The 16,658-nt window shown below is 38.4% G+C and overlaps 1 protein-coding gene across 1 annotated transcript in view; it reads left to right on the top strand.

Annotated features, from left to right (window-relative positions):
* Window positions 1–16,658, top strand: part of fto (FTO alpha-ketoglutarate dependent dioxygenase) — a 144,242-nt gene that overhangs the window by 49,174 nt on the left and 78,410 nt on the right. The window contains exon 8 of the mRNA XM_088992986.1: window positions 15,672–15,820. Coding sequence (XP_088849112.1) covers window positions 15,672–15,820 — 149 coding nt within the window. The remainder of the gene's footprint in view (window positions 1–15,671; window positions 15,821–16,658) is intronic.

Raw genomic sequence — 16,658 nt, 5'->3', positions numbered from 1 at the left:
CGATATGTTAGGGGGCTGTGTCAAATGCTCCAATGGGGCCATAAATGGCCCATGTGTCAGAGGTTCATAAAACAAAATGAAAAAAATATTTACCCCATCTTTTGTCATTTTCAGCAAAGCCGATGTGCGTTTGTTAAAACTGCGGTGGTGCGCTTGAACCACTCAACCTGGCCTACCTACTACACATATATGAATATGTCCTTTGCTTTTCCATACAAATGAGATTCTAGTAAACAATAAAAATAAAACCGAATTTTATAAAGAGATAGATATCCAATCTCTGCTTGCCAGGAAGAAGCAACGTTTGGCTTCGTTTGTGGATGCAAGAAAGTGCGGAGGATGAGACCACTGACAATCGTGCGTCAATCTGATAGGTTGCTTTGAGTCATGGTGTCAACCTTATACGTATTTGGCTTTCCACTTGAATCATGACATGGACATTTGTGGTGATGGTGATTGCTAAGCCACGCAAGCGGTTCATTGACCACTCGCGGCTGAGAGTCGCTGGCATCTTTAATAATAATAATAATGACGCATTTCATTTATAAGCGACTTTCAAAACTCTCAAGCACACTCTACTTTCTCCCATTTGGCTGTTGATAAAATGATAAATGATATATAATGATAAAAAGTTGAGCTCCTTCACACTGGGCCATATTTTTTTTTTTCACGTCACTCGACACATCATATTAGAATTTCTTTTAACTCATTCACTGCCATACGATGTGCAAAAATGTGTCCACTCTTGTGGCAGGGTTTTTGTCATTTTCACTCAAATTATAGGACCCACAGAATATTGAGTTTTAGGACTTCATAAACATTCAATGCAGCGTAAGAAACCTTATACTCTCTTCTTTCATCAGAAAAAAAAGTTAATTCCTAAGTTATATTGGTTTGGAGTTATATGAGCTTGAAATTAGGGCGGATGTCCAAAAGACAATGCAATACATACACAATGGCTTATATAGCACTTTAACAACAGCTGAAGCTGGAACAAATCGCTAACATAGCAAAAAATGGGAAATGATGCCTAAGGAAAAACACATTGACTAGTGCTTTATCGGCAAGAAAGACCAAAACCCGAACACATCTTGGAATGGCGCTCCACATCTTATTTTCAATTCCCAAATAAATGAATACATTTGGGAATGGCAGTGAATGAGTTAATATGAAGGACTTATAATAATAATAATAATAATAATAATAATAAAAAAAAAATCACAATTCCTGTGTGAACATTCTCAAGTTCAGCCTTTTGAAGCATAAACGCGGGCTTGTTGTTTTTCTTTTCTGAGTTAAGGTACTCATCTGACTGGTTTCCTCACCATGGCTGTCACACACTGTGTCCTTTTAACTAGAAACGATGAGTCACAATTCACAATAGGCAGAGAAAAAGTTGGCTTGATGCACAATATTTATGGAAACATCCCCACTATCTTCTTTATTTTTTATTTTTCTTTCCGTCCTCCGTGTGTGTGTGTGTGTGTGTGTGTGTGTGTGTGTGTGTGTGTGTGTGTGTGTGTGTGTGTGTGTGTGTGTGTGTGTGTGTGTGTGTGCACCATTGATAGTAATGTATGCACTTTGTGTGATTTTAATTGATTTAGCAGTTCTCGCTCGGAACGCTACATCCCCCCCCCCCCCCCCCTTAATTTGTCACTTTCCCCGACTTCAGTGGCGGCTCGTCTTGACTTCAAAAAGGCAAAGCCGGCTGCGGTGGCGAAATCTCTTCTTCCGCTCTGCCTCGCCTTGACAGCAGCCTTGTTTGAGCAAACTCTTTTGATATCAAGGAAATATTAATAGACTTTCATAATGATAAACGGGTTCCACTCCAGCCCATGGTACGTTTGTATACATCAAGATGGAACATACAGGAAGTGGTATAGGGGGGCCTCTTCCTCCGCCACTCACCCAGCCTGTCACTCTGTGTTTTCTATCTGATTGGTCATGCCTATAAATACATTTATTTCTCCAGCCTATTATGTTTTTGTTTTCCTGTCTGGATGTAAATTAAGCTATTCGACACATGATCACCATCGCTCCAAATTACTTTACTTGAGTGAAGTTGTACAAATGATTTAGTTTGACCTTTCTTGGATTTTGTTTTTATTTTGTGTATGGCTAGCTAGCTAGCTAGATTGCTAGACATATTGATAGCGAGATAGCTAGCTAGCTGGATGGATAGATGGATCGCTAGCTTGATTGCTGGCTAGCTAGATAGTTAGCTAGGTAGCTAGATAGTTAGCTAGCTAGATAGGTAGATCGTTCGCTAGCTATATATGCAGATAGATAGATAGATATCTATATAGATAAATAGCTATCTAGATGGGTAGATAGCTAGATAGGTAGGTAGATAGCTAGCTAGATAGGTAGGTAGATAGCTAGCTAGATTGGTAGGTAGATAGCTAGCTAGCTAGATAGGTAGACAGGCAGCTAGACAGATAGGTAGCTAGATGGATCACTAGATCGTTAGCTAGCTAGATATATAAATAGATAGCTATCGAGACAGGTAGGTAAATAACTAGATAGATAGATAGATAGATAGATAGATAGATAGATAGATAGATAGATGCATAACTGAAGGACCGAGTAGTTTTACTTTCTTGTAGTTTGACCACATTGTCAGCATGAAACCTGTTAGATAGGAATGTCACAATGTAAAAATTAAAATCACAGCCCACAATTGACTTTTATTATGAATAATTAACTTTATATTGTTTTCTACTGGAAGAACTAGTTTTCAAAATTAAAAACAACTTAAAAGTTTCCTGTTTTTTGTCTACTGGATTAGCCTTAAGTGTCAGGGAGGCTGTGAAGAAACAGCGTGTCGGGTGAGGCAGAGGTGCTGGAGTGGGGTGCGGTGTGGGTGGGCCGGTCCAGAGCGGGAGCGGGGCCGTGGGGACAGGGAGAAGGGGGTCAATGTAAATGTTATTGCATCGTGCAGCTCATTTGATCAAAGTCCGGGAAAAGGTTAAGCGAATCCAATCTGGTTTTTGTACGGCAGAGTGGAGACACAAGCCCCCCCAACGGAGAATGGATTATCATATTGGTGCTGATAGAGAAGCGCAGAGGGGGGAGGGCAGCAGCGGCTGGGAGGGGGCGCTCGGACGGACAGTTTTACCTCTGCCCGTAATGCGTTTAGACACCAATTGGCCTTAATAACCTTTATTGACTCTAGCGGGTCAGTGCCAAGAATCTAATTATCAAAGTGTATCAATTTCATTGGAGTTTGGCGTTTACCCGCCTACGAATAATTATTTTAAGGTCGAGCCGGGGGCAATTAATCCCCTTTCCCACTTATTTGATGGCTTTGTAAAACATTATAAATGTTATGCTTTCTGTTGTGCGGCCCAACATAAATAAGAAAACATAAAGTAATCATTGTTTTTCTGTTTTGGAGAGCTCGGCGGTAAAAGGCGTACATTAAAAAAAAGAGCAGATGTTTACCGGCACTCATTTTTCTTCCTTAATTTTTGCCCACTTGTGTTGCCTGACATATTTTTCTTTTCTTCCAAAAAATTAAAAGATAATGCCATACGCCGTTTTGGCACTGACTGAAAGGACAACCGACATCTCCGGCCGGACAAGCTGTGTCCATAATTTGTAAAATGGCTTCAAATGACTTCTACTGAGCGTATTTTAATAAGATTCCATCGCATATAGCTATATTTTACATTTTAAGACTCGCGCTGAATATTCAGGAAGTCTTGTTTTTGAGTTGGTGACGAGTCTGTACGTGACGTCACTAAAGGACCGCCCTTGACATTAAAAAAGACGCATTGTAGCGGTCCTATCACGTCAATGTATTGTCCTGGACTTGTTTGGTCTGGGGACCTCGTGTTGCACCCAAAAGCCGCCAGAAGGCTCGAGGAGGGCGTCCAAGCGCCATATAAGAAATTTATCAGCCTGTGGAAACAGAGGTGGCCACAGGATGTCGCCATTTTGTGCCTCTTTTTTGTGTGAGAGTTTTCTCCGCAATGTTGCCTCAAAATGGCACAAATAAATTATTTAATCGATAGCAAACATGTATGCTTTCCTCTTCAGAACTATTTGAATCATAGTCATAACGGGATGTCTAACAAGAAAGCATATTCTCCGAATCTGAAGCCATTGTTTTGATTCACAAGCAATGCAAGACGTCTTGGCGTGACGTCACACTCTGGGGGCGGGACTTTCTGAAAATGCCCAATTCGCAGCTCAATTTTTTGCAGATTTTGGACACTTTAAGTCATTTTTATTGGTGTTTTGCATTTGACTAAAAATATCATACTGCGTGTTTTGGGTATTTTAGATGCTATAAAACGTTTTTCTGGTGTCAGTTAAAAAACAAAAAAGTGACGCCGGTTGTCCTTTAAATTTGGGGGCATTTTTGTTTGATAATTTTATGTTTGATGTTTTGGTCAATGTTACCAGCCTTTTTTTCCTTTATCATTTGCGCACGCACGCATGCGCGCGCACACACGCACACACACGCACGCACGCACACACACACACACACACACACAAAATAATAATAAATACATCAAAATCCAAATCATTACCTCACTGTGGAACAAAATTGTGACAGTCTGTGGGTTAAAATTTTTGGGGAATTTTAAATTACATAATTTAATGCATTTGCCAAAAAGACTTTTTTTTTTCTTTCTTGTCATTGACATCCTATCAAATTTATGAAAACAATACACACACATGCTATTAATATTTGCGGGTTGTATATTTGTTGAAAGTGTGCTTTATATCACTATCCATTCACACACAGACAGCAAAGGCTGCAACACACAGCTTGCAGTCAATAATTTTATTTATTTTTTATTTCCCGGAATATTCCCTGGCAGTGATGAGCATGCCTCTGCAAATAACACTTAATTATGCTTCAGTTGATATATATTATCGCTATGAGTCACTTCACAGTCAACATTTTAGCAGTTCAGGGCTGCTCCTGGAGGACCTATAAAAATTAAACATATATATATATATATATATATATATATATATATATATATATATATATATATATATATATATATATATATGTATATATATATATATATGTATATATGTATAAAATGATCCAGCTAACCATTTTTATTGTTTTATCCTCATTTCTGAAATTATCACGTTATTTGACAGTCGCACTCATTCATTGCTTAGTGACGTGTCAATAAGTGACAACATTATAAGCCAAGTTAGTTGCATAGACTTGGACCCAATCGAGTTGAACCGGCCACAACAATTTATTGGAAGATGCTCAGCTCCGCTAAAGAAGTGATGCTTTATACTGTAATGAGATGTGATGTTATGAGTCAGCATTAGTTCATGTACTGTATAATATGAGCTGCAGTTTTTGGAACAGGGGCGTTGACCGATTAGATGCTTTGGCAACAAATGTCCATGCTGCGTTCAACATGAATAGTGGCTAAACATGGATCCAGCCAGCAAGTACAAACCGTACTAGTTTAGAGGCAGACATATTTGTGTTGACCTAATCTTGCAGTCAAATTAGCCAAGTTAGACACAAGTTTCTTTAGACAGAGAGAAAAAAAAAGAAGAAAAGGTTGACTTGGATAGCTACGGAATACAGGTGGATGGGGAAAAGCGAGAATGACTGGATGCCAATAAGGACTCAAAACAAATGACAAAAAAAACTATAACAAATGAAATTGAGTACATGCTAGCACAATAAAAATAGAAAAAAAATATATTGACAGTCACTATTTATAAACCGTATTTTCTGATGTATAAGGCGCACAGGAGTCGCACCGCCAATGAATGGTGTATTTTCAAACTTTTTCCTTTCATAAGTCACACCAGACTATCAGGCGCACCTTCAATGAATGAAAAAATGTTAGTTTTACAAATATAATATATAAATGTATAATTTTTTTCCCCCAAATATAAGGCACACCACATTATAAGGCACTACCACAGAGGCTGGCGTTATGCACCACTTCTTCATCGGGCAGAAATGGAGTCGGTGGCTGCTGACAGTAGTTGCGAGACCGGTTGTGGCTCACTATTACTTAACATATAAGGCGCACCGGTGTATAAGACGCAGTGTCATTCTTTGAAGCTTTTGAATGCGCCTTATACACCGGAAATTATTATATTTCCTTTCGTCTGAAGGCATACTTTTTTCCACCTAGAGCCATTCACACACATGCACCCAATATAAAATTCCTGGAAACATTTATTGAGCACATGTTCCTCATGAATGAAACCGGATAATGGCAATATTTGTTGGGCCAGCGTATGGGTGCCGCTGCTCACGTGCAGAAAAAAAATATCCTGTGACTGTTCAAGTGTCCTTGATAGTTTTGAAAGGCACTTATAAATGAAATGTAATATTAATATTAATATTAATATTAATATTAATATTAATATTTTTTTTTTTTAGGTCTTGAACAAATAACCTGCAATTTGTGTCACTAGGTAGATTTTCATTGCATCTGTTTACACTTTTTTTTGTAGCCATTTATAATCCCTCATGCTATTTATTGTAGAATTTATGCTGTGTTCCAGTTTACACTTTCTTCTTGTATTCTTGCGGGAAAAAATAAAATCCAAGCATGTTACATATGTAAAAATAAATGGTTTGCATTTACGTATTTGTCCACTCTTGCATTCAGTAATTGTGCAACGGAGCTTTTCTTGCATCGCCCCATTTGAATACAAAAAAAGAACATTTCCCCCACAGTTGTTCTTATTCATTTAAATTGTAAAACAAGACGGCCATGTTATGGCAGCCGTTTACGAATATGGATGAAAAGAAGGAGAGAAGGTGTAAAAGTGAAGATACATGTATTTGCCATTCCATTTGAAGTCCCCATTCAACAGCTCAATTTTGTAGCAGTTGCCTGATAGCGTTCTACGTAAACGCTTTAAACCCCTTTGGAGATTTTTCACAGCGAAATATGGCGATGGCGGCTCCCGGGGAGCGTCTCAGTTACCTGCAGCAAATGGGACGCGGCGGCTTTGTATACCACCACATTGGGTTCAAGTTGAACCCTGGCGCTGTTTTTACATGCCGTCATGTGCTATACACAGAGTGATTAACTTATTCACTGCCATTTGCAATTTTTTGGGGGAATTGAATATATATATATATATATATATATATATATATATATATATATATATATATATATATATATATATATATATATATATATATATATATATATATATATAGCAAAACGTCCGACACCTTCAAAGAAGTACAGATGACGGCGAAAGAAATTGTGTGTATGTTCGATGTGTGTGTGTGTGTGTGTGTGTATGTTTGGGGTAAAAATGTTATTTTGTATCTGGTCTGACAACTAAAACAATCAATTATTCCCTTATTTACCTACACATTTATTTACTAACCTCTGTATGGATTGGATGACTTTCCCACCACCCCACCCGTTCAATCATCCGTCACCTTCCTCCCTGCCCACTCTCCTTTTTCCTCATCCTTGGCCACGATCAGCAAGATAAGACTTAAAGAGGAGGAGAGATAACATCCATTAAAGTGGTAAAGAGGAATTATGGGGCAGCGCAGATTCATCACCGCTTTGCTTTAATCACATTCAACTACTTTGGCTAGAAGAAGAAACAAATGTCCATTTCTTCACTCATTCACTGCCATTCACGAATATATTTGGGAATTGAAAATATGACAAAGTGCGGCATTCCCAAAAATTTTTTTTTTGTTTTTTTCATGCTTAGGTGCCAATAAAGCGCTGGCTATGGCCTCTTGCAATGGCCTCTGGCAATTGGCTCTGGCAATGTATTTTTCTTATCCAAAAGGGGGCAGCATTTTCCTTTTTTGCATGTTAGCACTTTTTTCCAGCTTCAGTTGTTGTTAAAGCACTTTTTTAACCAATATGTATGTATTGCATTGTATGTTGGACAGCCACCCTCATTATAACTCCAAATCTATATAATTTAGGAATTACCGTATTTATTCGAGTATAACGCGCACACGTGTATAACGCGCACCCCTAATTTTCAATTATAAATCGGTCTAAAATTTTGTTTCACTTTTTCTCTGTTCAGACCAAGCATTGTAAGTGACAACACATTCGTCCATGATAAAAATCATTTATTGACAATGTAAACACTGAATTGAAACCCTAGATATTGGTAATTGTGCAAAACAGCAATGTTTAACTCGCGTTTCAGTGTGGGCGACGCGAGGAAAGCAAATGAAGTGTCAACAATCAAAAAAAAAAGGAATGAGCGCGATCCGGGTCTTTCCGAGAATCCAAACTGAAGGCAAAGCACGACTCTGGAGAAAAGCCATGGAAATGCTGCCCCCTCCTGGAGGGGATAAAACAAATATATATGAGAAATTTTCCCCAGGCCTCGTTTATAACGCGCACCCAAACTTTGAATTTGTTTTTAGGTATAACATTTTGCGCTTTTTACTCGAATAAATACAGTAACTCTTTTTTTTATGAAAGAAGAGGGTCTAAAGTTTCTGACACTGTACTGGATTTTTATGTACTTCTAAAACTCAATATTCTGTGGGTCCTGGAATTCAAGTGACAATGGCAAAAACCCTGGCACTGGAGTGGACACATTTTTGCACGTCTGGTAGTGAATGAGTTAAGAGATGTGAGCTAAACTAAAGTTGTAAAATATATAAAAAAAGAATATTTTTCTACATATCATTTTTACATTATTATTATTATTATTATTTATTATTATTATTATTATTATTATTATTATTATTATTATTATTATATGTAAACTTTCAATTGGGTTGTGTAAATAAATCATTGCCCCTTTGTTATGATAAAGATGGCCAAGAAAAAGAACCCTCATGCCAAAACAAAAACAGACAATGCCGCACACCACAAAGGACCTCTTGAAAGATTATAATTGGATTATGGAGTCATCCACTCCATAAAATGGCGTCTGCTTTAATCTGGCAAAAGGGGTTAGCGACACTGGCGGTTTTTACAGCGAACACTGCATGTTCAACATACTGTATACAGTGTACGATCCGAAAATAACTCAGTCCTGGAATACTCGACTTGATACGATCTGATTCCATCAAGGGGATTAAATGGGAAATCCGGGAAAATGCACTTTCGACTTGAGTTACGCCGTGTAACTAATTATCGTGAGGAATGGATGATCTAATTAGATTTGACTTTCGTTTGAAAGGAAGAGAGAATCAATTTCAGGCTACTTTCCATGACATTTGCGATTGCTTCTGACATCGAGTTTAACCTTTGAACAAAGGCTGTGCACGAGGTTACACTCGACTTCGGAAGGTGGGAAAACGCTGTTGAACATGACGCGAACCACGCCGCGTGTTTTTGCGTTTAATTAGAAAGGGGCATTCAAGAGTTTCTCAGTACACCTGATTCATTATGCCTGTTAGATGTGATCACTCCCCACCCAACAAGGCTGCTTAAGGGTGTTTATAAGACTGTTAGCCAGCAGTGGATGCCGCCCCGCAGCTCTCGCCCAAATAAAGGAGCCATTTATTACATCTAACATGACCCTCTCATTATGCACAAATAGGAATTAATGAGTGCTATATCGGGCACCCCCAATGGAGCTGAAGCAGGCTAACTTTAAAGACTAGCATTAATTACACCGTCCTACATCTCACCCATTTAACAGGCAACCGTCTGATCTTCCGTTGTCCACTCAGGGATGCACAGGAAATGGGATGTTGCAAGTTTTGTATTAGTTGTGATTGAAACGGAAATATTATGGATTGTCAGAGAATATCCCCACGTGGAACTGATTTTGCACTATCTAGTTATCACTAACTTATTCACTGCCAGACGATATGCAAAGATTTGTCAACTCCAGTGCTAGGATTTTTGTCATTGTTACACGAATTCCAGGACCCACAGAATATTGAGTTTTAGGACTACATAAACATTCAATGCAGCGTAAGAATCCTTAGACCACAGGTGTCAAAGTCAAAGCCCGGGGTCCAAATCTGGCCCGCCACATCATTTTAATCGGCCCGCGAAAGCAAATCAAGCATGGCAAGTGCCATGAAGCTTACTAAATTCTGAATTAAAATTTCAATGTGTCGCATATAGACCACAATAACAGTCATTATTCTTGACTTCAGTTTTTAAAAGTAGTTATTCATTACTTTGTTGTGCTTTCTATATGTACAATTGGATTAGATTGGATTTGCCTTTATTAGTCTCGCAATGGAGAAATGTATATTCTACAACAGCAAAGTTATGGCAGGAAGAGAAAAGGAAAGGAAGAAGTAGAAAAACAAAATACCGCAGTTGCCATCTTGAAGTCATAAGAACAAAAAAAAAATCATTTGTTTATGAGATGAAACATTGTAATGGTTTCCCCAAATTCATAATGGCCCCCAAGAGGAAACCATAACTACAATGTGGCCCGCGGCAAAGATGAGTTTGACACCCCTGCCTCTCTTCTTTCATCAGAAATTAATTCCCAAATTATAAGGGTCTGCAGTTATATGAGCTTGAAATGAGGGCGGCTGTCCAAAATACAATGCAATACATACATATTGGTTAATATAGCACTTTAACAACAGCTGAAGCTGGAACAAAGCGCTAACATGGAAAAAGGGAAATGCTGCCCCTTGTGGAAAAGAAAAAAAAACCTTGCTAGAGGACATGGCCAGCACTTTATCGGCAACCAAGCATGAGAACCCAAATCGAAACAAATTCGGGAATGGCGCTCTGTCATTTTTTTCAATTTCCGAAGACATTTGTGAATGGCAGTGAATGAGTCAACAGTGCAATGGCAACAACTGTTGGCCGTCTTTGTATCTGATTTTAACGAATCAATCATTTACAAAGGAGGTCCAAATATTATTTGGTTCTACGGCATAACTTTTTTGTTTATTGGTTTAGCAATTATGCTTAAGACATTGGTATCACTTAATAAATAAATAAATAAATAAATAAATGAACTATATGAGTATTATTGTTATTATTATTATTATGATTATTATTACTGTATCTATTTGCTAGCTTTCTATCTACTTGAGTTACTTCCGGGTTGAGTGAACGCTGGTGCGTGTGACCGCCGCTGCTCACCTGCAGAAAAAAATATCATGTGACTGTAAAGTGTCCTTGAGAGTTTTGAAAGGCGCTTAGAAATGAAATGTATTATTATTATTATTATTATTATTATTGTCATTCTTATCATTATTATTATTGTCATTATCATTATTATTATTATTATTATTATTATTATTATTATTATTATTATTATTATTATTATAACCTCACCACTCCAAAGCACAAAATCGTTGGCTTTGGCCCAGTTAAAAAAAAAAAAATATATTTTTTTTTTTTTACTGGAGACCCAATCTGCTATCCAGCAAGAATCTGGACAAGGCTTTTCATATACTAAAAGAGAGAATGAGACCTTTAAAAGGGAACAGACGGGGCTTGAGTGTCGTTCGTTGCAAAATATCTCTGCCCGACTTGGCTCGTATTGTCCTGCATTCAACTCTCACAAGTGTCCTTGTGATGGATGGATGTTTCATGCCCGTACGGCCAATGAGGAGTGTGCAAGCATATGTAGCCTCTTCCTGACTCTGAAAAGAAGTAGGTGTTTTAGCCATTAGGGCCAACTGGATTCACACCCCTTTTATTATGGGACTCAGAACAACAACAAAAAAAGCCTTGCAAGAAATAGGCTGGTGAATTTTTATAGTGGAACGGCGACCCAGCAACAGATTTGCCTTTTCTTCTCTTGTGTGTCTCCAAAAGAAGGAGTGGCACAAAAGCCCGGGAGTTCTGCTCCATTTGATCCCGTGGAAAGCTCATGTCCATTCCAACCGGCTTGTATTCTGGACACAAGATGGACTGCTTTTGGGGCCATAGAAAGCCTCTCTGCCTACTTGACTGTGAGACAATGCCTTCAAAGAAAATCACTTGTCAGGAGTCTTCCCTTTTTGGGAGTGTCTTTAACCCCCACAACACAACCACCCATCCAGCCTCTTTTCTCTTCAAACGTGTTACTCTGATGTTGCAGACACATTTTTCTAATGGTTTACACTCCATATAACCTGCTGTGTGTGCTGAAAAGTATTTTTCTCCCAGTGACATAATTAATGGGCCCAACATCTTTGCATAGGAGAGTCGGACACAAGGCCTAGTGTGGAAAACATATCAACAAACTACTTTCGGAAAGTTAGAGATACAACAAATCAATGAATGAATGGATGCATTTTTAAATTTTGAAAATTTCTGAATTTGAACTCAGTTTCAAATGTAAATGCTCATTTCCCCAACCATGCTTAATCCCGATAATAAGGAGGCAAATAAACAGATAAATAAATGAATGAATACACCAATGAATGAATGAATGAATGAACGAATGAATGATTGTCATACTACTACTACTACTACTACTAATAATAAAAGTGTTATTGTTATTATTAATAATATCGATAATAATAATAATAATAATAATAATAATAATCCTCATCATCATCATCATCATCATAATACATTTCATTTCTAAGCACATTCATTTCAAAACTATTAAGGACACTCTACATCAATAATAATAATAATGATAATAATAATAATAATAATAATAATAATAATAATAATAAAAACCTTAATATTATTATTATTGTTACTGCTACTACTACTACTACTACCACTAATAATAGTAATAATAGTAATAATAATAATAATAATAATAATACATTTCATTTATCAGCGCCTTTCAAAACTCTCAAGGGCACTCACCAGCAATAAAAATAAAATAATAATAATAATGACCACAATGATAATAATAATATTAATAAGCTTACTTATTGTAGTCCCTTTAGCATAGCTCCAACCGATGCACCTCATAATTCAGTGCGATCTACAGATAAAAGCAGTTTTAAAATTGGCCATTCTTTGACGGCACAATTTATTCACCATTGCACCTTATTGTGTGAAAAATACAATCGACACTATTTCAAAAATGGCAAAAGTGCTTGACGATTTAGTCACCAGCGGTAGTTTACATTACCCATAAGATATCCAGTGAATGCCTTTGTCATCCTCTTCTGTAGAGAAGCAAGAAACAATATCTAATAACTGCTCGTCACATTTTTTTCGCCCCAATGGAAAAGCATTAAAAAGCAGGTTGAAATATAAACCTTCTAAAATCACATTGCAGCAAGACAATCCGACACAGTAACCTACAGACATATAGCCTCACACAAATGCACACCAACTCCTGTTGTGTCACAGAGAACTCAATTGAGTTTGCCATTTCCCTCTTTCTGGGCTAAATATAATTTTGCCACCAGCAGAAATGTTGGCCCTTAGGAGGAAAGTACCTCAACAGTGGCATGCCACAAACACACAGAGATCACTCGTCTGGCCAAAGACTCGATCTGACTGGATCATGGTGTGCCAGTTGTGTATGTTTGTGAGCTGAAGCGTTCCATTTACCCGGCAGCGGGATACTTGATGCCTTTTCCGTGCTCCCTTTGGTCAATGCAATATTGGTCTTTTGTATGAGACAACACAGAGAAACTGAAGGAGGGAAGAGGTTGACAAACTCCCACTTGTCTCGGCTTGGTAAAATCAGATATCTTTGCAGCTCAGCTTGTCAAATATATCACTCGACAGTTTTCTGCACTCTAGTAAAGCTTTGGTGTTACAGTCGAGGGCCCAAATTATCTCATGACTGCAACTAAAAAGTACAAATGTGATCTTCTACATAGTGAATATGGAAATACAAAAATTGGAGAAGGCAAAATAACATAGTGTTATATGTTTGAGCCACAGTTTCTTCAGATTCATCATGTTTTTCTCCCAATGGCAACACGTCTTAAATCCATTATTAAGTCTCTTTTGCAGGACCTCAAGAGCAATGCCTTTCCTAGCGTATCTCCTACCCCCAGATAACATGTTTTAATCCAAAGTTACAGTCTCCATAGGCATAGTCACCAGCTCTGTTTTCATCTGGTCACTGTAATATTTGGTGTCTCCTCTAAATCAAATGTAATCACTCAAGGAGACACTATTTTTTGTTTGTTTTTGACACCTGTCTTGGAAAAGGATGTAAGCGTCTGCAAATCACACCGCTATCCTTTTAAAACACACACGCAGACAATCAAACCTTTCTTCAGTGAGAATTAAGACCGACAGGGAGAAGTCACAAAAAAGACCAAAAAAAAGACGGCTAAAGACAAGAAAAAGTATCCCTCCCCACCCCTTTGGTTGTTTTTTTTTAGGAGTTAGCGCGGGAGACTCGTGAGGCGGTTGACTGTTAATGGGACGAAATGAATGCACTTGACTGGTGGATGTGACGAGAAGAGAGTGCTCTTAACAAGGCATCACCGTCAGTCAGAGTTACAGATCCATCACTTTCACAGGCGCTTCCGAGAACACCCCCCCCACCACCCATCCGACATTTTTGCAGGATATTCAAAGGAGCCAGAATAGTCTGTGAAGGATAGAAGTGAAAAAGGAGGGGTTGGAGGAAGAGAGGATTTGACTGTGGCTGACAGCGCCACATTTAATTTGGGCTGCCAGATCCTTTTTCATTTGACTCCCTCTCAACCGGCTTAAAAGCGACGGAGGACTCGTGCAGGCAAAGGTTTGCCAGGATGCCTCCGATTAGCGCCGATGTGCCACGTCACCCTTTTAAGCCAGCCTGTAATGCATGTTCAACAGGGGGATACTCGTACATTACACTGTGCTGTACTAGGCTGTGATTAATTGACTCACGCTCTAATGTTGGATGTAATTTGCCCATCTTCTGATGTGAAACCGACTGAAATGGCAGACTTACTTACTGTATGACACCATCCTGTATCACGGCCCACACTTGGGCCGCATGATATGGATAGCTGGAGTCGCTTAAACACTTTTTTGGGGTTGTAGAAAGCGAAACACACCCATACATATACACACAAAAGGGAGACGACAGAGCATGAAACAAAAAATCAAAAGTGAAAAAAAAGTGAAATAGTGAGAAAATGGATAGAAAACAGTGACATTTGGACTTGTTTCAACTTTATTGATAGTTCATAGGCTGCGTGTAGACTGCAAGGTTAAAATATACCATCAATCAGGCTCCACAAATAACCCGCACAAGCCATCTGTACAATTTGAAGAGAACATACAAGCAAGGGAACCAGCTATTAATGAAGTTTCTCATGTCTGCCTGCATCTGTTGCTGTTACAATATCACAACTTCTAAGACAACCGAGAGCTCCTTGAGACACTTTATGCAAAAAGCTACACATTCCCTCAAGCCATCAACAACCATCACAAAGGTAAATAAAACGACTTTATTATAAAGTACAGTTTATTTATTTAATTACAATACCATAGCACATTGATTATACTTAAAATAAGGTATAGTGTGTGTAGTTTTAAGGCTTATTTAGTTGAAAATTATGTTTTATGGTGACCTGGGAACGGATTATTCTCGTTTTAATGGTTCACTATGTGAAATTAATGTTTGGAATACACACTTTTTGCCTGACACTTTCTGGGAACCAATTGAGTTCGTAAGCCAAGGTATCACTGTACATATTCCGTGGTTCCTGGAATTCGAGTGACAATGACACAAACCCTGGAACTGGAGGGGACACATATTTTGCACGTCTGGCAGTGAATGAGTTAAAATGGACCTCAAAAGCGTTCAGTAAGCATTCATTCAAAATGTTCAATTATCTCCTATTTGTGCTTTTTGCCTTTCAGACTATGCTGTTCTTGGCTAAAGTGGAGGAAGAGGAAGAGGAACAGCAGGAGGAGGAGGGACGAGTGGGCGAGAACAGAAGGGACATGGCAGAGACGCTCCTGTCTGCATTGATAGACAGACAGCAGCAGAGACAAACATGGAGAGACAGGTAACACACACAGTGTACGGACAAATAATGCAACACAGAGACACAGAAACAAAACAAAAAACAAAACATTATGAAATTGTCCTTACATTGGATCGATTGCCCAAGTTACAGCAATTTCAATGTTTCCAAGTTGAAACCACTTTTTTTCTGTGTTGGAAAACCATATCTTTCAAGGGTGCATAATCAAATCAAATAAAAAAAATACATCAACCCTCCTGAAAACATTTAGGAAATCTTAAAAGAACACTGGAAAATTAACTTAAAGGACAACTGACGCCTTCGGACAAGTTGTGTCCATAATTTTTAAAATCACTTCAAATGACTTCTAGTGAGTGTATTTTACAAAGATTCCACCGCATATAGCTATATTTTACCTTTTAAGACTCGCGTTGAATATTCAGGAAGTCTTGTTTTTGAGTTGGTGACGATTCCTGACATCACGTCATGGAGGGAACACCCCTGACTGAGAATGCATTGTGCGGTACTTTGTTTGGTCTGAAAACTTCGTGTTGATCCGTGTAGATGGCAAAATTAGGAGGAAAACACATAAATAATTCAATGGTGAATCGTTATGTGTTGCACCAAGACTACTATTTGATACTAGTTGACACAAATTCCCAGCAGACGAATCAGCCCAATGACAAAAACCCTGGCATTGGAGTGGACACATTTTAGATCATGTCTGGCAGTGAATGAGTTAAATGAAAATGCTCTCTATGGTCAAATAATTAATTTCCCCGCCAATGTTGGATCACGTTTAGTGTTTATATTGTCCTGCCCGGGCCTGGCACCTATCACGGCTCACACAGCGACACGTGTGTCCTGGATAAGTCTGTTC

Source organism: Hippocampus bargibanti, linkage group LG03 (assembly GCF_051943395.1).
Source record: "Hippocampus bargibanti isolate YZ-2025 linkage group LG03, ASM5194339v1, whole genome shotgun sequence".
Classification (NCBI taxonomy): domain Eukaryota; kingdom Metazoa; phylum Chordata; class Actinopteri; order Syngnathiformes; family Syngnathidae; genus Hippocampus; species Hippocampus bargibanti.
This window is presented reverse-complemented; position numbering and strand designations above follow the sequence as displayed.